At 41.8% G+C, this 27,913-nt stretch overlaps 1 protein-coding gene across 1 annotated transcript in view; it reads right to left on the bottom strand.

Moving 5' to 3' along the window:
- The window catches only part of NANS (N-acetylneuraminate synthase), a 31,064-nt gene extending 5,419 nt beyond the window's left edge, over positions 1–25,645 (bottom strand). Inside the window, exons 1-4 of the mRNA XM_075825541.1 lie at positions 25,253–25,645; positions 7,896–8,111; positions 7,487–7,586; positions 1,775–1,929 (exon numbers count right to left, since the gene is read on the bottom strand). Of these exons, the coding sequence (XP_075681656.1) occupies positions 1,775–1,929; positions 7,487–7,586; positions 7,896–8,111; positions 25,253–25,384 (603 nt within the window). The 5' untranslated portion in view covers positions 25,385–25,645. The remainder of the gene's footprint in view (positions 1–1,774; positions 1,930–7,486; positions 7,587–7,895; positions 8,112–25,252) is intronic.
- Between the last annotated feature and the right edge of the window lie 2,268 nt (positions 25,646–27,913).

The raw sequence follows: 27,913 nt of genomic DNA, 5'->3' as shown, positions 1-27,913 counted from the left end.
ACTTGACATGACTGTCAATACTTTTTAATCTCTACAAGTGTTAAATGAATAAGGTTATAAAAACAACAATCATCACACCCAGATTTTATGGGGTAGTTCACACTGCGGTTTTCTTGTTTGGAAAATGCCAGTGTTTTTTTTGTTTATTTTTTTACACACGGGTCGTACCGGCTTTACTGCGCATGCGCCGATTAAATCACACTACACCCAGATTGGTGTGACGTAATTGGCGCATGCGCAGTAAAGCGGATTCAGCCTGCGAAACTTTAGTGTTGTACTGCGCATGCGCCAATTCAGTAGCCGAGGCGCGCTCAGGAGAATACAGGGCCAGGTGTTATCACGTCTTCTACACTGCCTGGGCAGACTGGGGAGAGAAGGTAGAGCTGTTTAGAGCATATATACTCTATTAAAGAATTCTGAGTTAATACAGGGGGGGGGTCCCCTACTCATGATTCTCATTCCTTTTCCAGGGTGGAGAGACTCTCACGCTGGAGGACCTGTCCTGTCCTGCCTTAGGCCTCATGTACACGCCAGTATTTTGAAGCCAAAACCAGTAGTGGAACATATACAGAGAAAACCTATAATGGAAAGATTTGCACCTCTTTCGGGTTTTGGACCCACTCCTGGTTTTGGCTTCCAAATACTGAAGCAAAATACTTACCAGAGTACAGATGTGTGCACGAGGCCTTACATGGACTACCCATTGATTTGAATGAGCACTGTGCAAACCTTAGTTTTTCCTGTGGTGGCGCTGCAGAGAAAATTTACACAGATTACAGCTGATCACTGGGGTCCTAGCAGGACTTTGTGATCAGTTTAATGTCAAGGGACCCCTTTAACAAGTAAGGACTGTCCAGCGGACAAGCAGACTACCCCTTTAATATGAATTACTCTACCTATACTAGCTGTCTAATAATCTGTAGGGTTTTGACTAGTCCACTAGTACTCCACTGCAGACTACCAACTAACAAGACACTGCTTAATAAATGTATATGAAGAACCAATATTACAGGTTTATTCCCAAAATCATAAATGATCACCTTTTCTGATTGCTGGGGGCCCCACCGATCAGAACGACGGGGGTCCTAAACCCCCTGTTCCTGATCCCTGCACCATCGCAGTGAGGAGGACAATGAATAGAGCGGTGGTCAAGCACGCGCTGCTGCTCCATTCACGGTCTATGGGAATGACAAACAGCAGAGTACAGTGCTCGCCAGCTTCTGTCATTCTGATAGGCAGTGAATGAAGCGGTGGGCGCATGATCAACGCCGCTCCATACAAGCTCTTCCACACTGTGGATTTGGGGCCCCCATTCTCCCAATCGGTGGGCGACCCAGCGGTGGGGCCACTCAGGGATCAGAAAATTATCACCTATCCACAAGATAGGGGACAATTTATGATTTTGGGAAAACTCCTTTAAAAAAAACAAACCACCATAAAAGAAAATCTTACAATAAAAATGTACTTGATAAAAAAACAAAAAAAACGTATAAAAACACAAGCCTCCCTGATGTTTGGGGTCTTCAGGGGCCAGTAGCTTCAAAACCCCTGAAGAAGCGGTTTATCAAAGAATCATGTCCCCTACTAATTTACACATCTCCAATTTGGAGAACCGCCATATTCATATAGCCATATATTCGTGACAGAATATTAGCAGTACTTTTATAAGCGGACATTAAGTTCCCATTATTAAAGGGAGCATCTTTGATGACATTTCTCTATAACCCATCTACAACCTTTTCTCAAATCTATATATAAGGAAGAAACAGTTCACCTGTAGAACACGTAGATTGACATCTTCTGGAAGAAGGGGATATGCACTAGTACACTGAAGAAAACAGAAGTTTGGATTAATTGGTTTTACAAGCTCGTAAACACGCCGCATGGTATCCATTGACTGCATGCCACTTGATATCACCATTGGTCGACCTAGAGAGAAAAAGAAGATTTACACAAAGTTGTAATGAAAATGCTCAATTAATTTAAAGCACATGTCAAACAGCATTTTACATATTACATATATCATTATTCCACATAAAAAGCAAAGTTAATTTCTAAATACATTGCATTACTTATCTTTTACTGGTCCGAAGTTACAGCCTGTATTAGGACCCATGCACACGACCATAAAAATTGTCCGTAATTGCGGTCCACAATTAGGGGCCCATTCATTTCTATTGTCCGCAGACACCTTCCCGTTTGTTTACGGGAAGGCGTCTGGGACGTTTAAGTGTACCGCAAAAGATAGGACATGTCCCATCTTTTGCGTTTTACGGGCTGTGCTCCCATACTTTGCGGACACAGGACAAGAATACTCATCCTGAGCGGCGGGTGCTTGTCGCATTCGGATGAGAATTATCGTCCTGTGTGATAGCCAATGTGCGCGTGCGATCAGGAGCGGGGCAACGGCTGTAATACACAAGCACAGCCCCTCTAACGGCCGAGAAAAGAGAAACCTATTCTGCCGTTAACCCCTTGAATGCTGCGATCAAAGCTTATCGCGGCTTTCAAAGTGAATAGGAGGAGGGAGCCACAGGAAACCCCTTGGACGAGATCGAGGCCCATAAATTGGCAGTGCTATGACTCAGGGCTGTCTGACCATATTCCCTCTTAGGGCATAGTGAGGTATGCCCTAACAACTGCCTGTGTACAATCAGCACACAGGCTAGTGTACTGACATATAGATATATGCCAACACATTAGTTAAAAAATAAAAAAAAAAAAATGAAAAATCCCTATATTTGATTACCCAAAAAAAACGAAAAAAACTTTTTTTTACAATGAATAAACTTTTTAGAAGTCCCAAAACATGAAATAGACATATTTGGAATCACCACGACCGTAACAACCTGTACAACAAATTTATAATGATAGTGTATGGTGTTAAAAAAAAAAAACTGCAGTGGAACAGCTTTTTTTTTTCTCTGCATTTTTCACCAAAATAAGGAGTTCTATTAAAACGATAATATATTTGTACCAAAAAAATGGTACCTACATAAAAGTACAAATTGTCCCGCAAAAAAAAAAAAAAAAAAAAAAGTCTCATACAATATCATACAAGAAATGAAAACAAATAAAGTTACGCGAACCGGGATGCAAAGAGGGAAATATAAAAAAAATCGTTCTGTCCTCAAGGCCAAAATTGGACGTGTCCTTGAAGGGGTTGTCCCAAAAAACACATCTATCCCCTATACACAAGGTAGGGGATACATGTGTGATTGCTGGGGGTTCGACCACTGGAACCCCCAGCGATAAGGAGAACAGGGGACCAAAAGTCCCCCGAAGTGCTCCATGAGAAGCATGGGACTTCCGGGGTCGGTGTTCGACAGCACCATGGAAATGAATGGAGCGCCGATCACGCATTCATGACCGGCGCTCGATTCATTTCTATGGAGCTGCTGGACACGCAAGCCAGACACAGAGCTGGGAAGTCCCAAGCTTCTCATGTTTTCAAATCGGATATGTGTCACTTTATGTGGTAATAACTTTGGAATGCCTTTATTAATCCAAGCAATTCTGAGATTTTTTTCTCGTGACACATTGGACTTTATGTTTGTGGTAAAATTTGGTCAATACGTTCAGTGATTAAGTGTGAAAGATAGCAAAATTTTGAGACTAATTTGCATTGTTCTTAATTTAAACACTTCTGCTTGTAAGGCAGATGGTTATACTACACAAAATAGCTGTACTTTATGTTGGCATGCGCCGCTCCCACACAGTTCAATTTGAAATGCGCGCCGTCCGGCGCCATTTTCCTGTGGACCGGAAGTCGTGGCCGGACAGTAAGATTACTACTTCCGGTCGCGGCTTCCGGACTTGTGCACATGGAGCAGCGGCAGCAGACGGAGCGGATGGACCGGAGGGAGCGGCGGCGACTGGAGCAGGTAAGTTATTTCTATGTATGTTCGTGTTTCAGTGTGTGTTTACTACTGTATGTAAACCTACTACACTGTGTGTTAGCTCAAAAAATGGCGACACACAGTGTAGGAGGTTAGACCGTTCAAACCCCTCGTTTCTCCCGGCACTAGCCAGGATAAAGGAGGGAGGGATTCTGAGAGCTCACTAGAGCGAGGGATTTTTACCCAATTTTGCAGCATAAAGCAATGTGGTTGCTTTACCACATGCAATGCTGCAATTTTGGGAATGGCTCCATCTAGTGACCAGTGCTGGGAAATATTATAAATTGAAAAAAAATAAATAAAAATTAGAACAATGTTTAATCACCTACACACTAATTGTTTAACTAAAAAAAAAAAAAAAAAAAAACATGTTTTGCTGGCAACACATTCCCTTTAAGAAAATTTCAAAAGCCTTTTTTTAATGGACCAGTTCAGTTCTGAAGTGGCTTTGAGGGCCTTATATAAAATAGAAACCCCCTATTAAATCACCCCATCTTAAAAAAACTGCACCCCTCAAGGTATTCAAAACAGCATTTAGAAAGTTTCTTAACCCTTTAGGCGTTTCACGGAATAAAGCAAAGCGGAGGTGAAATTTACAAATTTCATTTTTTTTTTTTGCAGAAAATCCTTTATTCCTTTTTTTTCCCTGTAACACCGGTTTTACCAGAGAAACGCAACTCAATTTTTATTAACTAGATTCTGCAGTTTTTATAATTATCCCACGTGGCCCTAGTGCGGTAATGGACTGAAACACAGGCCTCAGAAGCAAAGGAGCACCTAGTGGATTTTGGGGCCTCCTTTTTTTAGAATATATTTTAGGCACCACGTCAGGTTTTAAGAGGTCTTGTGGTGCCAAAACCGTGGAAACCCCCCAAAAGTGACCCCATTTGGCAAAGTATACCCCTCAAGGAATTTATAGAGGGATATAGTGAGGATTTAGACCCCACAGATTTTTCGCTGCATTTAGTGGAATTAGTCTGAGATTGAAAGTCACATTTGTCCCATAAAACATGCACATTTTTAAGTTTTACAAGAAAGGAGAGAAAAAGCACCCCAACATTTATAAAGCAATTTCTCCCGATTACGGCAATACCCTACTACTACTAAAAAGTGGCTTTAGTATTGGAAAATGTGTGCATATAAAAAAAAGTCGCTCTTAATATCTTCTGGACAATTCTAATCTTTGTAGAATAACGCTCTGTCACAGGTAATTTTGACACATGCGCTCATCTGCTTCTGCCTTGGTCCTGGAGATTGCTACTCAGGGACCAGATTTTAAAATGGTTTGTTAGGGATTTTCAGCACTGTGCTTTGTTATGGAGTTTTGGACCATAGTACATAGTTTACTGTAGACTATGCCAATGTGATCACTGATAGCCATCATGCCAGCCACAGGTAATGGATATGAAGCTTTGCTGATCATTTATGTAGGTTAGTCATCTATTACTTTATAGACTACATTGAAGGTGAATATACTAGTGGACTTCTGTCTAGAGGCGTATTACATGCTCTCCCTGTGTGTTGCTGCCTTACCTGTTGTACTGTATTATCATACACATTAGGCAATGGTGGTTAATTTCTGATGATCTCGGAGTCTCTTTTTAAGTATGTTTTAATATTTGTATGTATATTTATGGGAGTTTTTTTCCACATATTTATGGAACAATAAAATTAATATTTTAGTCTAAATACAGGTCTAAAGATTCTCTTGTATGGTACAGTAATATGAGACATATATAGGTTTTTGCAAATGTGATCATGGTTGACCTTTTCTTTTAGGTCTATGATTATTTATTTGTTAATTATTTCCGATTAACCCTGATTCTTCATGATAAAGAGCACACACTTCTACCTGGATATACGGTGGTAAAAGAGGGACCTACAGCACTAATATAGGACCTCCCCCCCCCCCCCATTCTTTCTATCTAGAAGTGTGGGAGTTCAAAGACTAAGAGAACCAATTATTCTTCAAGAATGACAGCAGCTAAGTGGGAGGTCATGAGAAGCTTAAATTTCTCTATTAATCTTCTTTAAAGGTTGATCACAATTCCATACTACTTGGTTGTTTCCCTATCTCCCATAGAGCAGAAAGGAGAGGCACCCCAACGGATCATGCATCATGCAACCCAGAGAGCAGCATCTTTTAGACTCCAACATCTCGGCTGAGTGGAAGAAGCCACGAATTCGCAGTTGGCGACAGGGGGCAGAAAAGTGGTTCCATGTGCAACCAGACGCTGTGACTCCTGCTCATCACATACAAAACAGCAGGTCCTGTGTCTGAGAAAATCCATATCTGGTAGGACATTCAGATAAGCGGATAGTCAGAGCATTATAGCAGCTCAGTGGTTAGCACTGGGATCCAGTTTTTGAGTCAAGGGCAACAACTGCAAGGAGTGTGTGTACTCTCCGTGTTTGCGTGGGTTTCCATTCACACTCCATAACATACCGATCGGTTACTTGGCTTTGGCTGTAACTGTAGCAAACTACCAGAGAGATTTGTGCAGCTACTGCTGATGTATGTGGCTCACAGAGCATTGCCTAGACAGGATACAATTGTAGATGTGTTTAGCTCACAGAGCATTGCCTGGACTGGACACAATTGTAGATGTATTTAGCTCACAGAGCATTGCCTGGACTGGATACAATTGTAGATGTATTTAGCTCACAGAGCATTGCCTGGACTGGATACAATTGTAGAAGTATGTAGCTCACAGAGCAATGCCTGGGACTGGATACAAATGTAGAAGTATGTAGCTCACAGAGCAATGCCTGGGACTGGATACAAATGTAGAAGTATGTAGCTCACAGAGCAATGCCTGGGACTGGATACAAATGTAGAAGTATGTGGCTCACAGAGCAATGCCTGGGACTGGATACAATTGTAGATGTATTTGTCTCACAGAGCATTTCCGGGACTGGAAACAATTCTAGATGTATTTAGCTCACAGGGCAATGCCTGGGACAGGATAAAATTGTAGATGCATTTAGATCACAGAGGATTGCCTGGACTAGATACAATTGTATCCACTTCTCGGCTGAGAGAAGAACTGGGTATATACAGGTTTGCAGCCTCTAAATGTAAACAAGGGTGTTCTCATCTACTGAGAGCAAACAAAGATCTGCGCTTGGCTGTTTCGGTCACTTGCATAGAATTAGAATGGTGACATGCTCCCAAAAGGTGGAACTCAGCCGATCTGATATCACCTATCTAGTGGACTGATGATAAACATTTGTGGCTGGAATACCCCTTTAAGCCTTTATTTCTGTTTGTGCTTTAAAAATTAATGATTAATAAATATATACTGAAACAAAAAATGGAGGTAGATTATTTAAACTACTTCTGCTGTACCTGGTAGATCACATGGATCTCACCATTAGCACACCATTTACTGGCTTCCTACAAAATACATGTATTCATTGTAGTGATATTTTTAATCATTTAGCAATTTAGTGACATTTTTGTCATGCCGCTGGCAAACGGGAAGAACAAATCTTCATTTTAACTTTTTAATTCACTTTTATTAAATAAAGTCTATATATTCAAAATTAGTTTATAATATACAGTAAAGGACAACAAATTCACCTACCTTTCTGAGCAGTTTTTTTTATATAGGGGAGATTATTAGTGTCTCCTGACCCCACTTTAAAGAATGGAACCCCAAGTTCATTTAGAAAGTCTACTGCCATCTAAGACCGAAAAGATAAAAACAGGTAAAATATCAAACATAGGCATTACAAATAAATTTAAATAATACAGTAGCCATATAAATTCAAAACAGTTAATAAACTTGCCTCAGCTTTTACATATTAGATGGCGCAATCTTATAGCTTAAACTGAATAGCTATAAAATCTCATTTAGAAAAAAAGGGCATTGGTTAAACTAACCAGCATTTGTAAATCAAATGCCTTTAGGTTATTATATTTCACGATGGTGTTGCAGCAATAACTTCTATTGGGAGAATGAGGGAGCTGTGTAACACTAATCTAAGTCTTACCTCATCCATTCCAGAGGCCGTGAAGTAAATTCCTATTTCCTTTGCATACTTCTGTAGCTCCCGATACTGATCATGGTTGAATTCCAGGTGGCGCTTGTGTTCCCCGTATGTTTTCCCCCAGGAATGTGGTGAGGTATATGGTCGTTCTAAGGCTTTTTTATTAAATTTGTGTTCTAGCTCACTCTTCTGGAACTTGGCACAGTCAGCACCGCACTCCTGTAAGTACAAATAAGAATGCAAAGCCAATATATCACCAATAGAGTTAATAAAATAAGATCAAACACAATCATTGTACCTGCACTATGATAGATATATCAATAAATGTTTGCCAAAATAAGGCAGAATTACAGTTATAGTGTCTGTGTAATAAATCATATTTAATCCACTACTTCGAGGGGAATGTTTACTCGTTATTCATTTTCTTCAGTGTTGGCCACTTTTTAGCTCTGCTCTACTATGCCACAACCTTGATCAGTGACTGCAGTTTATCTATATGGTAGTCTAAAGCGGTCCATACTAGGGATGCACGATGCATCGAAACTTCGATACTGTTTAGATACTCTGCATCCCCAAACGGCTCAATACCGTTATTTCATGTATTTCGCTACTTAGCTGTGCGGCTGCACAGCTCAGTATTGTAGCAGATGAATGTATGAAAGTCCAGAGTCCTGATAACAAGTACGCGGGGTCAGCATGATGAGATGCGGCCGGCGCTGCACTAATGAGCAGTGGCACTGAAAACAGAACATGGCGGCCACACTACCAAACACCCCCATGTTCTGTCTTCAGTGCCTGCGCTTAGTGCAGCGCCGGCCGCATCGCATCATGCTGACCGCGCGCGCACTTCCTGTCAGGAGCGGGGCAATGACTGTATTACACAGCCGCAGCACTGCTTTAGAACGGCAGAGATCAGAGAAACCTCATATCTGCCGTTATTCTCGTGAATGCTGCGAACAAAGCCGAGATGAGAATGAGATGGGGGGGGATGCCCCTTGGATCGCGTCACAATTCCTGTGACGCGATTGAGGGACATACCATATATGGGCAGACAGCCCAGGGTCCATTGAAGGACCCCAGGGCTGTCTTACCATATTTCCTGTTAGGTCATACTTAGGTATGACTGATCGTACACAGGCTAATGTACTGTAACATAGATATATGCCAGTACATTAAAGTTTAAAAAATAAAGTAAATAAATGTTAAATAAAAAAAATACACATACCTTTTTTTACAATAAACATTAAAATAAGTCTCAATACATAAAATATACACATTCGGTTTTGGTGCGGCCGTAATAACCTGCACAACTATTTTTTTTGCATCATTTATGATGTGTACACTGTATAAAAATAAAATAAAAACTGCTTTCTTTCACTTATTGTGAGGCACGAGGTGTGATGAATTTAACCTCCATGTGCCTCACATTAATAGTAATTAACCCCATCAAGAACCCTTTTCCCACTTTTTCTCTAAAGCAATGTAAAAAAAACAAAAAAAACACAAAATTGGTATTGCTGCATCCGTAAAAGTCTGAACTATTACAATAAACCAATATTTAATTCACATGGTGAACGCCGTAAATAAAAGAATTTCAAAACGCACCTTAGCTCTAATAACAAGTGCTAAAAAAGTTGTATGCAACAAAAAAAATTGTACCACTAAAGTCTACAGCTCGTCGCGCAAGAAATAAGCCCTCACACCTCTCAATCGACTAAAAATTTTTAAAAAAGTGACGCCTCTCGGAAGGTGGTGTAACAAAACAATTCTTTTTTACTTTGTAAAAGTAGTAAAATATAAAAAAATATATATATCAAATTTGGTATCACCGTAAAGGTATGTTCACACGGCAACGCCAAATACGTCTGAAATTACGGAGCGGTTTTCAGGCGAACACAGCTCCTGAATTTCAGATGTTTTTGCAAGTGCACGCCTTTTTCGCAACATCCATTACGGACGTAATTGGAGCTGTTTTTCAATGGAGTCAATGAAAAACGGCTCCAATTACGTCCCAAGAAGTGACATGCACTTCTTTGAGGTGGCCGTCTTTTGACAGCGACGCGTAAAAATACACCTCGTATGAACAGAACATCGTAAAACCCATTGAAATCAATGGGCAGATGTAATGGAGCTGTCTTTTCAGGCATAATTCGAGGCGTTAAAACGCCCGAGTTACGTCCGTAAATAGGCCGTGTGAACATACCCTTATTGTATTGAGTCGCAGAATTTTTTTTAAAGTTGTCGTTTTTACTGCACAGTGAAAGCAGTAAAAACAAAACCCAAAAGACAATGGAGGAATCAGTTTTTTTCCAGTTTCAGCCTGCAAAGAATTTTATTTTCAGTTTCCCAGTACATTTTATGGTACTTTAAATGGTGTCAATAGAAAATACAACTCCTCCCGCAAAAAATAAGCCCTCACATCACTATTGACGGAGAAAAAAAAAAAAGTTATGGCTCTTGGAAGGCGGGGAGTGAAAGAGGAGAATAAAAAGAAAAAGCAAAAAATGGATCAGTCCAGAAAGGATTAATTAATTTATAATAAAAAACTATTTATAAGTGGGGTATAGCTGTACTTGTGAGAAATTGCTTTACAAATGTTGTTTTTTTTTCCCTCCTTTATTCTTTGTGAAAATTAAAAAAATTCAACATTTTAGTGGAAATAATGTTGATATTGATTTGCACGACCTAATTCTAATAAATTCTGCAAAAGACCTGTGGGGTCAAAACACTCACTATACCCAGAGTTAAGTGGTGTAATTTCCCAAATAATGGTCACTTTTGGGGGGTTTCCACTGTTTTGGTCCCTCTGGGGCTTTGCAAATGCGACATGACAGCCGAAAAACCATTTCAGCTAAATTTGACCCCCCCCCCCTCCTCCCACCTACCCCTCAAAGAGGCCAATATTCCTTAGTATATGGTTGGCAGTTACCTCATAATATATCTTTCTCACTTATGGTTTAGTGGTTTGAAGTTTATAAGAATCCTATCCATGCACTAACACCCTGGCTAGCTTATGGTGGGCTTGTTGAAATACATAGCCACCAATCTAAACAAGCAGTATAAAGCATGGGAGAGTGCTCGCCTCATGAATACACGGGACACATAACTAAGTCCGGTGTATTCTTTGATTGCTCCTATATTGTTTTGTGCCGATTTGACTAATAGGAGAATGCACCTGTCCCTGTAATATGTTGCCCTTATCTCGGTTCAGGTTACGTTTAATATATGTTGTATACGTTTAAATTGACCGTTAGAACATATTTATTAGAGAAAATGAATAATGGGACGAATTCAACAAAGCCTACAAATAAAGTAAACCACATTTTTACCCTTACAGAGCCTTCTTCTCCAAAACCACTTCATTAGATCATATATTTGCATGCTGACTGTGCTACACCCACTCGGTAAGCAGGATTTTGAGCGTCTGCATAAAATTAATTACAGATGGTTTTATAACTCAACAGGACATTCTTATTGTAGAAGGCTACAGGCCAAGAAAAAAATAAAAAGAGATATATATAAAAAATTGGCAAATACAACACAACCATTAAGTGTTCCTATTTTGCTTAGCAGCAGTGATATGACGCAGCCCACATGTATCAGGGTACAGTTTGGTTATTATCCTTTTAAGCAATTTGTTTTTTAGGTTTGTATTTTTTGAGTCACTTCATATTAAGTAATTTATATACACATTCATATAACCCCAGAATGACAAGTCAGTAAACATATATAGAGGACATGAACCAAGTGGAGCACAGCAAATGGTCTCAAAAATTCTACATGAACAGGAGTGGACAACCTTAGGAGTCAGACTAAAAACTCCCAAAAACATCAATAGAAAAGAGTAAGAGTGGGCAAATCTAGTCAAATCCTGTGTGCTTCGTATACTAGACAGGAGAACAAATCCAGCAACCAGATTTAGAAGGATAAGGCTTTGTTCTTCAATTTCTAGGGGGAATAACAGGGGAACAGAACACAGAGTTTTAAAGCGTCTTTGTCACCACATTATAAGCGCCCTATCTCCTACATAACCTGATCGGCGCTGTAATGTAGATAACAGTGGTTTTTATTTTGAAAAACAAATCAATTTTCACCAAGTTATGAGCAATTTTAGATTTATGCTAATTAGTTTCTTAATAGACAACTGGGCGTTTTTTATCTTTTGACCAATTGGACGTTATAAAAAGAGGAGAGTATGACGCTGACCAATCAGCGTCATACCCTTCTCTCCATTCATGTCCATTTGTATTCACCGCACAGAGTGATCACGCTGTGCTGTCACATACACCCACATTAACTTTATTGAAGTGTCTTGAGAGTGAATAGACATTTCCTCCAGCCAGGACGTGATGTCTATTCTGTAAGGTTTGTGTGGGACTTAATCACAGCACAATCTCACAAGATCACCCTGTGAGTAACAGCACAACGTGATCTCACAAGATCACGCTGTGCTGCGTGAGCAAGTCCCACAAAAACTTTACCAAAGTGTCAGGAGTGTGAATAGACATCACATCCTGGCTGAAGGCAGTGTCTATTCACTCTCAAGACACTTCAGTAAAGTTAATATGGGTGTATGTGACAGCACAGAGTTATCTCGTGAGATCACGCTGTGCAGTGAATACAAATGGACATGAATGGAGAGAAGTGTATGATGCTGATTGGTCAGCGTCATACACTTTTTACAACGCCCAGTTGGTCAAAAGTAAAAAAAACGCCCAGTTGTCTATTAAGAAACGAATCAGCATAAATCTAAAATTGCTCAAAAATGATTTTTCAAAATAAAAACCACTTATCTACATTACAGCGCCGATCACATTATGTAGGAGACAGGGCACTTATAATCTGGTGACAGAGCCTCTTTAAGAAAAGATGCTCCACAAGTGTTGAAACACAGGTATTTACTAAAATAGACATGTCAAGAGAGGTGACTGGTCATCTTTAAACGGATCCCAATGAATTCTGACTGGTACTATAGACTTAATAAAGGGGTCCACTGTGGTATTTTCAAAGAAGATGTAACAAACCTAGTGTTGCCATTACAGGCTACAATTACAGATTGCTGGGGTGGTGGTGGTAGTGCGATTGTGTGGGTTTCTTTACTTCCTTAGGAACTAGACTACCCTCCATTACTGAAGAAACTGTACCAGCAAGACAATGACCCCCCCCCCCCCCCCCCAAAAAAAAAAAGAGCATATTAATGGCTTAAAGGACACAAATGGAAGTTTGGACGGTGCTGACCGGAACTCAAAAGAGATGAAGCGTGGGATCTAAGACAAGTAGCCCATGCCTAAAAATCTATCAAGCAGTTCAGCAATAGAAGAATGGGCGGAAATTCCTAAATAAATGCTTTGTAATACCTCGGATTGGGCTGTGGCAGTGACAAACTGATCCTAGTGATGTGAGAACGCAGTGAAATAACGAGATGCTCGTTACTTGAACTGCAAAATACAGGGGGAAGATGTATCAAAACTGGTGTAAAGCAAAAGTGGAGTAGCTGCGCACGGCAACCAACGAGATCATATGACAATACTGAAAGTCAGGTCATTAACATGTCAATAAAACATCTTGAGTTTTGCCAGGTTTGAAAACCAAGCAGAGTTAGTTAGTACGGTTGAAAAAAGACAAATGTCCATCAAGATCAACCAAGAGATGGGAAAAGGGAAGGTAAAAATTTCTACACATAGGAGCTAATATTTTTTTGTTCTAGGAAATTAGCTAACCCTTTTTTAAAGCCATCTACTGTCCCTGCTGTGACCAGCTCCTGCGGTGTCTACTGTCCCTGCTGTGACCAGCTCCTGCGGTAGGCTATTCCATAGATTCATAGTTCTCACAGTAAAGAAGCCTTGTCGCCTCTGCAGCTTGAACCTTTTTTTCTCCAGACGGAGGGAGTGCCCCCTTTTTTTTTGAGGGGGTTTTACATGGAACAGGATTTCACCATATTTTTTATATTTGCCATTAATATGTTTATATAAGTTAATCATGTCCCCCCTTAGTCATCTTTTTGCAAGGCTAAATACGTTTAGTTCTTTTAATCTTTCCTCATAACTTAGATTCTCCATGCCCCTTATTAGCTCCATTGCTCTTCTTTGTATTTTTTCTAACTCCAGGGCATCCTTTCTATGAACTGGAGCCCAGAACTGAACGACATATTCTAGATGAGGCCACACTAATGCTTTGTAAAGTGGTAATATTATATACCTTTCCCGTTAGTCCATGCCTCTTTTAATACACGACAATATCCTGCTGGCCTTTGAAGCAGCTGATTGACACTGCATGCTGTTATTTCGTTTATGATTTACAAGTACACCCAGATCCTTCTAAACAAGTGACTGCCCCAGTGTAGCTCCCCCTAGGACATACGATGCATACAGGTTGTTCGTAACCAGGTGCATAACTTTACATTTAGCAACATTGAACTTCATTTGCCAAGTAGATGCCCAAACACTCAGTTTGTTTAAATCCGCTTGCAATTCACGAACATCTTCCATAGACTGAACTATATTACATAGCTTGGTGTCATCTGCAAAAATTGAAATAGTGCTATTAATCCCATCCTTTATATCATTAATAAATAAATTGAATAATAGTGGTCCCACCACTTATAACCGGGGACCATTCAGAGTAGGAATCATTGACCACAACTCTCTGGATACAGTCCTTGAGCCAATTCTCAATCCAATTACAAACTATATTTTCTAAACCTATAGTCCTTAATTTACCCATTAGACGTCTATGGGGGGACAGTGTCAAATGCCTTTGCAAAGCCCAAAAACACTAAATCCACAGCTGCCCCTCTGTCTAGGCTTCTGCTCACCTCTTCATAAAAACAAATCAGTTGGTTTGACAACTTCTGTCCTTAGTAAAACCGTGCTGGCTGTCACTTATAATACTATTTTTTGTCACATAATCCTGTATATAGTCCCTCAATAGCTCCTCAAACATTTTTCCCACTATGGATGTTAAGCTTACTAGTCTATAATTACCCGGAGAAGACCTAGAGCCCTTTTTGAAAATAAGCACCACATTTGCCCTGCGCCAGTCCCTTGGCACTATTCCAGTTACGAGATAATCTCTAAATAATATTATGAAGTTGGGGACTGAAATAACTGAACTAAGTTCTTTAAGAACTCTAGGGTGTAACCCATCTGGACCCGGGGCCTTGTGCACATTTATTTTATTTAATTGAGCTTGGACCATATCTACATTCATCCAATTCAGTATATCAACTGATATATTAACAAAACTGGCACCGGCTACATCAGCTGCTCTTTCTTCTGCTGAATATACAGAGCTAAAGAACCCATTTAGTAACTCTGCCTTCTCTTGATCCCCTGTGACCAACTCCCCATTACCATTATCTAGGGGTCCTACATGTTCAGACCTTGGCTTTTTTGCACTAATATACTTGAAGAATTTTTGGGATTTGTTTTACTATCCTTGGCCACCCGCCTTTAATTTTGTATTTTTGCTAAATTTTATTAAATTTTTACAGATTTTATTACGCGCTTTATAAATTTAAAAAGGCTACAGCTGTACCCTCAGATTTGTATTTTTCAAATGCCCTTTTTACAGAAGGTGTAAGCCATGTAGGGTTCAATTTTAGTCGTTTATACTTGTTACCTACAGGAATAAATTTTGCACTATAACTAACCAAAGTAGATTTGAAAATCTCCCATTTATCATTTGTTCCATTATTTGACATTAGTTCTTCCCAGTCTATATCCTGAATTGCAGCCCTCATCCTGGGGAAATTGGCCTTCTTAAAATTAAATGTTTTTGCCCTCCCAGCCTGCGTTTGTTTTTTACAGTATAGGTAAAATGTAACTATATTGTGATCACTGTTACCGAGGTTTAACAAGCTCTGCATTATTAGAAATGACCAGATCCAACAGAGCTTCACCTCTAGTCGGGTCTTAAAGAACTTGTGTAGGTCAAACAGCATTAGCAAACAATAAAACTGGAAAACTATTCAATTTTTGACAATTTGTACATAATAAAGGCCACGTTCTAATTGATTATTAAGCCTCATAGGCCAATCTTAGCTATCTGCTCAGGTGAAGTAAAATTCGACACGCCTCTTAATCTGTTGCATCTCTCCACTGCCCGTGCGACAACTGTGGCGCAAAGATTGTGCCAACCATTCCCCCACCCCCAATATATGTACTGTCACCTAAACGCTCCTCTTCGCTTCTCCCCTTCAGGTGCCCTCAGCAAGCTGCATCACCTACAACGTCCTGAAGCTACCCAGCGTCAGTATATTGTATGAGCCGCGGCCGGTAGCAAGAGACTGAGGGGACCCAGAGGGGAGAAGGAGCGGTAAGGTGACCAGCCATATATTTTCTTTTTTTATTATCCAAGGGGGGGGGGGGGTAACCTGATAGGAAGGGGTAGTAAAATGATGGTGAGGAGGGAGGTTGGAGTCTTCTAGGGAAAGTGGGGGCAAGGTACGAGTGCCAGCATAGGCCTCTACCCTGCCACACCTCCTTTTCAAAAAGTGCTGAGGGTGGAAAACAAAACAAAAAAAAAAAAAAAAAAACTGGTGTAGAAAGGTTGATAACTTCACCCCTAAGGCCCAGTTCACAAATTTCCTTCAGGATTTTTGAGAAGGATTTTGAAAAGCAATCCTTTGGCACTTTTTTTTTTTTGTCAAAAATGCTCTAACCAAAATGGTGCGTTTTTTTTCTGCCGCCCATGAGCGCCGGGGTAAAAGAACCTACCTCGCATTGAAATCAATAGATGGCGATTTTGGATAGTTTTTTGAGCGGATTCCCAGTTTCCAAGTCAAAGTCAGCACCAAACAACACAATGTGAACTGGGCCTTCGTGTCCCAACCTTCCTCAGCGATTTCTAGAATAAACACATTGGCTGATTGGGCTAGGCACTCCCTAAACAAGCAAAGGAAATTTTTAATAATTCAGAGCTGTAGAAATCTCAGGAATCAGGAATGTCTAAAAATTTGCCTCTGGTGCCTATTATTTTTTGTGTTTTTTCGATTGCGCTAGACTTCCTATAAATCCCTAAAAAGATTCAAACAAGTAGTACAAAAAGAACATGGTGTAAAAATAAAAAAGTAAACACGAAAAATAAAATGGGGTTGTCCAATTTAAAAATTTTCGTTTTGAAAATAGTTTTACTTGTTTGTAGAATAAAACAAAATCTGTTCTCATACCTTTCTGATATCAGTGCAGCTGACCTGTCCGCACAGTAGAATGGTATAGCCCATGGTTCAGTCCTGTGCAACGGTATATCCATTTATTTTTTTAGACAGAGGCTACTGCCCTGGTATAGGAAAGGTTTGTGAGCACAATTTTAAAGGGGGATTCTTAACTGAAACATTTATGCATAATGTCTGATAGACACGGGACCTGTTCCCCAGATCGATGCGGGTCCCACAGTTGCCTCACGCATCTATCCGACATTTATGGCACATCCAGTGGATACGCCATAAATGTTTTTAGTTAAGAATACCCCTTTAAATACATGTATTTTTCCTCTCGGCCAGACAGGGGCAGCTACGTGCGTGTCCCTACCCTTATCCCAACAAGTTTCCTGAAACGACATTTCCGTACTCAGATTTTGAAGCCAGCTGGAATGACGGAAAAGCCACTTTCATTTTCTTAGTAGCCACGTAATAAATGCTCTAACTGAATACCGCCTGAACTTTTACCCCAAAACTGCTAAGAAATGAGTGGACTGTTTGGCGGTTTTTAATTGCCTATTTACCTATGTTCCTGAGTCTTCATTGTTTTTATCTTTTTTTCATCATGAAGGCGAACCAATAACTACACTCCCGAAGAACACTTAAGAAAAGCGGTCTACATTGAAATATCCGTACTACCTTCCATAGGTGGGCTAGCCATCAACATCAGTGTAGGTCATCGCTGCATTGCATGGTCAAAATAGCCAGATGCTTCATGGGTGTCACCAAGCGGTCACTGGATGCCAGCCGCTCCACGTAAGTACACCATAATGGAGGACCCATTCCACCCTAGCAATACTTGAAAGGCTATGTTCACACGAAGCAGAAATTTATGTGACTGTCCCATTTACCCGAATGGGATTTGCAGAAATCCACACACCTGCTGCAGAAACCACTTGCTTCACATGTATGGCATGCTCAGTCGCAGCAAAGCTGCTGCTTGTGAACATACCCTAAGGGTATGTTCACACGGAGGGTTTTCAGCCGTTTTTTTGGCCCGTAAACGTCCCGAAAAAAAAAAACAACGGCTGAAAATTCGGAAGCAGAACGCCTTCAAACATCTGGTCATTGATTTCAATGGGAAAAACGGTGTTCTGTTCCGACGGGGCGTTTGTTTTTCAAAACGGCCACAAAAAAAAGACATGAATGTCACTTCTTGGGCCGTTTTTGGAGCAGTTTTTCATAGACCATAGAAAAACAGCTGCAAAAACGGGCGTTAAAAAAACGCCGCGAAAAAAGCGACTTTGAATAAAGAAACTTCTGAAAGACAGGAGCGGTTTTCCCTTGAAAAAAGCTCCGTATTTTCAGACGTTTTTTTATCTGGTGTGCACACATACCCTAACTGGCACAAATTTAGTCATGACATAAGGAACCAGTAAGGGAATGTGCACACACAAAATAAAAAAACGTCTGAAGATACGGAGATGTTTTCAAAGGAAAACCGCTCCTGATATTCAGAAGTTTTTTTAATCAAAGTCGCGTTTTTTACGGTCGTCTTTAGAGCTGTTTTTCTATAGAGTATGAAAAACGGCTCCAAAAACGGCTGAAGTGACATGCACTTCTTCGGCCTTTTTTTATGCTTTCGATTTTTCGGCTGTGTTTACATACGCTTACTGTTAAGCACCAAAACCTTCAAATGGAAATGGGAGTACGCCCACCACTCCTCTTGTGAGTTGTGCTATTCCAGAGTCAGTGTATACCATGGGTCAGCAACCTTTGGCACTCCAGCTGTTTTAAAACTACAATTCCCAGAATGCCCTGATAGCCTTTTGCTGGAAAAGTAAAGCTTTTGGCAGTCAGTGCATGCTGGGAGTTGTAGTTTCACAACAGCTGGAGTGCGAACGGTTGCTGACCCCTGGTGTATACATTTACCGTTCTTTTCACACAAGGCAATCTGAATCTAAAGTCGTTCCTGAAGGGTCAATAAAGGCCCATTTACAAAAAGATCTGAACACTAGCATTACAAGAATTTGTAAAAAAAAAAATTAAAAAAAATTAAAAAAAAAGGGGAGGAAAAGTATTCTTTGCTGAAAAAGTCTATCATTCATGCATGGAAGTTTGTGATTAGATGTGTTAGGTATAAACAGAAGTCTAAATGCAGTTGCACACGAGTGACACCCGATTCACCCATTCACATTAGCAGGGGAATCAGGTCTGTGAAAACAGACCCGATTCTCCGATCCGTGGAAAGATGGGACATGTCCTATCTTCCCACGGATCACTGACGGTACACACTGTTGTGTGCATGAGGCTGGGTTCCCACAGTGCAGATTTGCTGCAAATTTTGCCTGCATTTGGTAAGCCAAAACCAGAATCTGATCCAGGAGAGCAGACCTAAAATTTATTTAAATATTTATATTTCTTTTTTCTGTTCCGTTCCTGGTTTTGGATTAAAAAACATACATGCAAAATCTGCAGCAAATCTGGACTGTGGAAACCCAGCCTTAAAAAGATTGAGAGATTTCTGCAAAACCAATTCTCAGATCAACAACCAGTACCACTACTAGCCACACGAGGGCGTGGATGGATTTCCTACAAGCCTGTCGACCACAACACCGGAGAACTGCTTCTCAATTGCTGGAACCTTGCCGGGATGCCTGCTCCACACGACTACCTCCTGTTTCCCTAGGGTCAGCCATTGACCTGGTTTCTGCATTCCCCTTACATCAGTTTGGTCACACAGAGCCTTCTTGTGAATTTCAACAGCGTCTTGCATGTGAACGTGGCCGATTAGGCGTTATAGAAGATAGTCATAGTGACTATATGTTCTTCTTAAAGAGGCTCTGTCACCAGATTCTCAAATCCCTATCTCCTATTGCATGTGATCGGCGCTGCAATGTAGATAACAGTAACGTTTTGTTTTTTTTAAAAACGTTCATTTTTGGCCAAGTTATGAGCTATTTTATATATATATGCAAATGAGCTTTGAAATGGACAATTGGGCGTTTTTTTTCAAGTTATGTCCAACTGGGCGTGTATTGTGTTTTTAACTGGGCGTGTTTACGTGTATGACGCTGACCAATCAGTGACCAGTCAGCGTCATACACTCCTCTCCATTCATTTACACAGCAGCGATGTGCAGCCACATTACACAGAGATTAACGTTAATCAAGTGTCCTGATAATGAATACACATGACCATCCAGCCTGGACGTCATGTGTATTCAGAATCCTGACACTTCTGAATCTTTTCTTTGAGATTTCCAGCAAGTGAAACAAAATCTCGTTTACCTCTGTAATCTCGCGAGATTACGCGTGGCTTGCTGGAATCTCACAGAAAAGATTCAGAAGTGTCCTGATAATGAATACACATGACGTCCAGGCTGGATGATCATGTGTATTCATTATCAGGACACTTGATTAACGTTAATCTCTGTTTATGTGGCTGCACATCGCTGCTGTGTAAATCAATGGAGATGAGTGTATGATGCTGACTGGTCACTGATTGGTCAGCGTCATACACGGAAACACGCCCAGTTAAAAACACAATACACGCCCAGTTGGACATAACGAAAAAAAAACGCCCAGTTGTCCATTTCAAAGCTCATTTGCATATATATATATATATATATATAAAATAGCTCATAACTTGGCCAAAAATGAACGTTTAAAAAAAAACAAAAAAACGTTACTGTTATCTACATTGCAGCGCCGATCACATGCAATAGGAGATAGGGGTTTCAGAATCTGGTGACAGAGCCTCTTTAAGCAACCAACAGCAAAGTCTCAGTGAGTTAGGCCACATTCACACGAGCGTATCAGATTCATGCGCGTGAATCGGGTCCGTGTGTTGCGTTATGCATCAGTGTGCTTTGCGAGGGGCATGAATAGGGGCTATTCGCCTGTTTACAGCGTAGCCCCTCATGGTAACACGTCGCCCCCCCCCCCCCTTTTTTCCTCCTGTTTTCCTTCAGTTCCTTTTATGGTCATTAATTAAAGGTCATTCGGTTTAACCCTCTTTTTCCCCTATTCTTATTTGGTACTTGCCTGTATGAGGTCAGGTTCAGGTCAATGGTGCCCCACCCACTTGGTCTTGGCACGCACAGGTTCTGGAAAATTCCTATGTGGCGGGAAAATCTGTTTTCATTGGTTCCCTTTGGTAAAAAGGCGGGAATTTTGAATATATATTCCCAGGTTTTGGAGTGGTCTGCTGCCTGTCCGAGTTGGATGAAGAAGATCATCATCGCCCCGTCCCGCCCCCCTCCCTTTTATTGTCGCGGTATCTTGTTAGTGGGGGGGTTAGTCGCCCAGTTTATGGGTGGACAAGGTCATGAATTATTGGTATAATATTTATTGGTTTTTAATATTTATGAAAATATTTGGTATTACAAGTTTCATATTTATTCTATTTATTATCTAACACCTTAATAAATAAAGCAGCCATTTTATTCCATCTGCATTGTCCTTTGGTCTTTATTTATTAATTAAGTTTTTAGTATGGAAGGTTGGGTGGCGCTGGTTTTATCATTCGTTATTCACGCACTCGCAAAGCACATCTTTTTATTATTTTCAACTGAATTGATGGGCAAATCACGTAACGCACACGCATGTGCATCCGTGTGCGGTACGTGGTTTTCACCCACCCATTGACTTCGATGGGCGGGTAGGTGCGTGATAATGCACCAATATAGGACATGCAGTGAGTTTCACGCAGCGGACTCTCGCTGCGTGAAAAATCACGCATTTGTGAACGGCCCCATTAAAATCAATGGGTCCGTGTGCTGTGCGTTGTTTCAACGCACAGCACACGGACGTGATTCACGCTCGTGTGAATGGGGCCTTAGGGTTGTCTACAATTCATGTACTAGGAGATTATCGCCTGGTGTATGGAACGTTTAGGCTGGATTCACACGAGCACATTACGGCCGTAATGGACGGAACGTATTTCGGCCGCAAGTCCCGGACCGAACACACTGCAGGGAGCCGAGCACCTAGCATCATAGTTATGTACGACGCTAGGATTCCCTGCCTCTCCGTGTAACTACTGTCCCGTACTGAAAACATGATTACAGTATGGGACAGTTGTCCCGCAGCGAGGCAGGGACTCCTAGCGTCATACATAACTATAATACTAGGAGCGGCTCCCTGAAGTGTGTTCATTCCGGGACTTGCGGCAGAAATACGTTCCGTCCTTTACGGACCGAATATGCTCGTGTGAATCCAGCCTTAGTGTCAACTATCTATTCAATTTAGCTTTTTTCTTTTATGTGTTTGTTCTCCATGTTTGCATTGCTTTTTTTTTTTTTTTTTTTTTTTTTTTTTTTTTTTTACACGCCCTGTGTACACTTGTCTGTTCATCTGGACAAGGTTGTTTGTTACCAGTTCTTATACTTCACCTTATCCTCTTTTTATACTTCAAAGTTGTTTGATGCCATATTCCTACATGAACTTCCAAGTTTTTCCTCCATAAGGGACCTGGGAGTCCCAGCTCTCATTTCTCTATTGGGGTATATTCACACGCAGCAGATTTGTTGCAGATATTTCTGCAACTGAAAATCTGTTCCATTCATCTGAAAGGGGATGTTTCTGTAGCATGTGAATGGATTTCGTCAAACCTCATTCAGACTAATGGGACAGTCTCATATATTTCTGCAACAAAACTGGCACATGTTAACATACCCTTAAAGGGAATGTGACGCTAGAAAAAAATATATATTTTTTTTTAGTTAAACAGTTAGTGTATAGGTGATTAAACATTGTTCTAATTTTTTTCACAAGTCAGGAAATATTATAAATTAGATTCTAATTTATATTTCCCAGCGCTGGTCACTAGATGGAGCAATTCCCAAAATTGCAGCATTGGCATGTGGTAAAGCAACCACATTGCTTTATGCTGCAAAATTTGAGAAAACTCACTCGCTCTAGTGAGCTCTCAGAATCCCCCCTCCTTTATCCTGGCTAGTGCCGGGAGAAACGAGGGGATTGAACGGTCAAACCTCCTACACTGTCGCCATTTTTTGAGCTAACACACAGTGTAGTAGGTTAACATACAGTAGTAAACACACAGTAAAACACGTACATACACAGACCTAACTTACCTGCTCCTGCCGCCGCCGCTCCCTCCGGTCCGTCCGCTACCGCCGCTCCAAGTGCACAAGTCCGGAAGCCGTGACCGGAAGTAGTAATCTTACTGTCCGGCCGCGACTTCCGGTTTACAGGGAAATGGCGCCGGACGTCGCACAGTTCAACTTGGACTGTGTGGGAGCGGCGCATGCGCCGTTCCCACACAGACGGCGTACAGCATAGTGGATGGAACGGGCCCCGTTCGCATTCACGATGGGACTGTATGTGCCGTATTCCATGTATGGAAAAAAAAAATGGCAGCCCCCATAGGGAAGAAAAAGTTCAAAAATAAAAAAAAGTAAAACACAAACAAATATAAAAGTTTTTAATAAAACACTAAAATCAAACTGATGTAAAAAAAAATTCTTTCGTGACACTGTTCCTTTAAAGGGCAGGATATTATTGGTACAGGTCGACTGAACTATTATTCCTAAAAAAAAAAAATTGTGCCGTTTGGCTAATAGCAGCTAGCAAAGAATACAGTGGACTCGGTTAAGAGTTGACAGTATTCATGGGAAGGGCAGGAGGAGACCGACTAAACCACCGATATTTCATTATACAACTGGGGTTTAGTGTTCCAAACCTGCCCAGGTCGAAACCGGAGGTTTAGGCAATAGAAAGTCAAATAACTTACCCGCATGCGCAGTGTTCTGTCCTCGGCTTCATGTGCGGTTAGCTCAGGCACGCGATGCCGCTCCCGGACTCATTTCCATACCGTGTAAGTTATTTTACGAATGATTGCCGAAACAAAATTTTGATATGGACATTTTTAGAACAGTAAACCCCATCTACATAATGACATACCGGTGATTTAATGACTCCAAACCTACTGACAGGTTCCCATTAAAACAGGACGTCTATCCGCCTCTATTGTACAAGGAAAAAGGAACCTGCGTTATTTTTGTGTCCAGCTGCATCCTGTTTTAAGAGTAAATTTAAGCAAAAAAACAAAACACAACAAATCCTTTCAACAGGATGCAAAAATACAGGCTCTTAGTCCCCCTACCACACCCACTCCCCTGTTTTTTTTTTGCGAGAATAAGTAGCATGCTACTCATTCCCCCATGAAAAAAAACAACCTGAAGATTAGCCCAATTTGAGCACAACAAACCACACATCGGGGGCAGAAATCAGAGTGTCGGTCTTGGTCGGTCTCTTAATACTCAACTGACAAATGGTAGCCCTTCCTAAATCGGAACTGGTAGCCCTTTTGGAGATACACTATAAAAAGGGGTTATCTGGGTTCTGATTTTTTTTTTTTTTTGCAATGGCTGCAAATCAATTTCATTAACAAAAGAAGTACTTACTTATCCTTTCCCCTGGCGATCCAGCACTGACGCTCCCGGCGATCGCTTACATGCACATAGCATGTCAACACTGCAGCCAATCAGAGGGCTCAGCTCTGAGGAGCTGTATTTGTCATAACGCCAGAAATACAACACATGACCACTAAGCCCTCTGATTGGTTGCCACGTTCACATGCTATGTCCGAGAGTTATCAACATAAAACAATGCAACCCATGAGTGTTAGATGACATACTCAGCTCTACTACATCTGTACCAGGGAAAAGGGAGTGTTAACCATTTCCTTAACTTTTTCAAATCGGAGATATCCTAGTAAAACGGGACAGGCAGTAAAACAATGGGGTAATTCTAAATGACCATTCTGGACGGTCACATGTAATGGAATTCTAATAGACGGGGATCTAATTCTGCGGAGGATGATGGCTGATGCATCACCCCCTACACTTTGGCATAAATCTTGCAGCAATCTCTTCAAACCCACTCCCACCTCTCCTACCACCCACACTACCTAGTAAAAAGAGAGGGCGAGATCTTCTTAGTGCCAACACAATACTGCTTGTAGAAAGGGTGGCACAAATCAGCATCTGCAGTAGATCTATCATAGGACTGATAAACCCATTCATTCACGCATTGCTGTACACAGAGCATGGCACAGGGGGCACATACTGCAGAGGAGCGCCAACATGTGTCCTGGCACCGTACATATGAAGTCATAACATAGCCATTACTTTACTTTTTGTCGTGTCACATTACGACAAAGTCGTGTGGCATAGCGGAATGCCAGATTCTGTTACCTTAACCATGCGAATCATCTTCTTGGCGATCTCTACGTCTCCCTGGTGATTCTGCCCAATTTCAGCTATGATGAAGCAGGGGTAGTCGTTTCCCACCATACGGCCGGGGCACAGCTGAAACTGGAGAGGCATGGTGGCTGCTGTATGAGACGAGTGTGAGATGAATGCGGAGACCGTGCTTCTGATTCTCTCCTGCAGCCTGTTCTGTCTGTCAGTGACGTGTCCACAGCAGGGCCGCACCCTCAGCCAATCACAAGCCGGGAGAGAAGGTCACCTGATTCCACTAGGAAGCAGCTGTACGCGCCCTGGCCACTCCCCGATTCATTATTCGTGGTGTCATACTGCATTATTCGTGTGAGCCGCCTGCAGAATAGAATGCAGTGCTGCCGCTCTCTCAGGGACAGAATGAAATGACTTCTGGTAGGGATGACGTAAAAGGTCACATGCTTTCTGGTGATCACGTGACATTTCTTCCTCATCCGCGCGCTGTCGCTTTCTCGTTGAGCTAGCGGACTGTCGAGTTCCCAGCGCTCAAAGCCCCTCCTGCTTTAGCGTTTATACGCTAAAGCTGTTTCAGCTTGACCCTATCATAGCCAAAGCTTCTACCTGAATTCCACATACCCCCTGTACATAGCACCGCACACACACCCTTCCCTGTAGATAGCACTATTGGGGTTCCGTCTAGGGGCAGAATCCCCAGCCAGATCATTGCCGACCCGGGGTTTCCACTCTTCCATATATGGACAGTGACGCCAATCACTCCAACTGGAGCGGCATCCCAGAGCCCCTGACGTCACTGTCCATATATGTGACGCTCTGGCGGGGGATTCCGCTCCTAGAGGGAGCACAATGGCGCTATCTACAGGGTGGGGTGTGGCGCTATCTATAGGGGGAGTGTGACGCTATCTTCAAGAGGGTATGGTGCTGTCTTCAAGAGAGTGTGGCGCTATCTACATGGGCATTGTGTGTGGCACTATACATGGGCACTGTGTCACTATGTGGGCACTGGCACTATCTCTGTGGGCATTATCTACAGGGGCATTTCAGCACTATCTACATGGACACTGTTTTTTTGCAGTGTGTTGGGACAAAAAACCCTGACAAATGAAATCCGTATTTTTAACGGCCATGAAAAACGGATGACAAATGGCCATTAAAAACGGTCAGACGGACTTGAAATGGATGAAAATTTGGAGACACACTGGTGCAAAACGGCCATGAAAGTATTAATGGCCATCATTTTCACTATCATGTGTATATAGCCTTAGTCCCCATTTAGTGTGTACATGTCACAGGCTGTGGAAGTAGTGACTGTCATGGGGTCAACAGAGGATGGTGTGGACCCACTGTATTACTAAGGAGTTAGGCGTTGGGCTAAACTAGAGAGCGGGGTCTAAGGGATAACTATTCACCCTTTACCTCCATACGAAGATATGGGCTTGGCTGCAAGTATCCCGAGGTCGCTACCCCCTGAGTAGTCTCCCTTGGCAATGGCCGATGTGCACAGGCGTGGTACAGAAACAGCAGACAGTATGCAGGGTCAGGTATAGCACAGATTAGAGCAAGTGGCAGACAAACCCTCACGGTTAGCAGAGCCAAATGGCAGAGGGTCATCACGGTTAATAGGCAAGTGATCATGGCAGGCGGCATAGGGTTGTCACGGTTAATAGGCAAGTGATCAGGCAGAGGGTTGTCACGTTTAATAGGGAAGTAATCAGGGCAGGCGGCAGAGGGTTGTCACGGTTAATAGGCAAGTGATCAGTGCAGGCGGCAGAGGGTTGTCACGGTTAATAGGCAAGTGATCAGGGCAGGCGGCAGAGGGTTGTCACGGTTAATAGGCAGGTGATCAGGGCAGGCGGCAGAGGGTTGTCACAGTTAATAGGCAAGTGATCAGGGCAGGTGGCAGTCAGTAATGGACAAAAGTTCAGCCAAGAAGTCAGTAACAGGAAATATAATTTGATGCAGAGAACAACCAGCAAGCTAGTGTAGAACCTAATTGCTCAAGCACTGGAGCCATATGGGAGGATACCTTTTATACCCAGGAAACCTGAGTGGATTTTGGTGCGCGCTGGCCATTTAGGAATAGAAGAGTCAACCGCGCATGCCCTAGCAGTAGCCAAGCCTGGATGTGAGCGCCGGCAGCGTGAAAGGCCTCCAGCAACTGAGACTGGAAAAGTGGAGCGGCGCTGGCCAGGAGCCAGACATTTTCTGAGGAGAGTTGGAGCAGCAATGTTCGATTCAGGTTCCCAGGATCTCTCCTCCAAAGTTCTTCCAATCAACGAGGTACAACAGCTTCCCTCCTACACCTCTTGACGTCTAGAATCCTGTTGACCTCATATTCTGTATCAGTACTAGTGGGGCAGGAGAATGAGGAGACTTCTTAGAGAAGTGATTTAGAACCAGCGTCTTGAGAAGAGACACATGAAAAGAATTGGGTATTTTCAACGTTTGAGGGAGGCAGAGCTTGTAAGAGGCAGAGATATGTTTCAAAGGGATCCAAAAACCGAGGAGCCAACTTAAAACAGTGGGGACAGTCAGACCTTGTCTTCAGGGTAAAACTGTGGAGGAATTCTTAAAGCAGGCTACAGCTTTATTTATAGACTTGTTGGCCTCCTGCATGACCTTTCAAATGCATGAGAATTTAGCATGAGAAAGGTTAGT

The sequence above is a fragment of the Rhinoderma darwinii genome, chromosome 1, assembly GCF_050947455.1.
Source record: "Rhinoderma darwinii isolate aRhiDar2 chromosome 1, aRhiDar2.hap1, whole genome shotgun sequence".
NCBI classification, from domain to species: Eukaryota; Metazoa; Chordata; class Amphibia; order Anura; family Rhinodermatidae; genus Rhinoderma; species Rhinoderma darwinii.
Note: the sequence above shows the minus strand (reverse complement) of the source record. Positions and strands in the feature narration are given on the sequence as shown.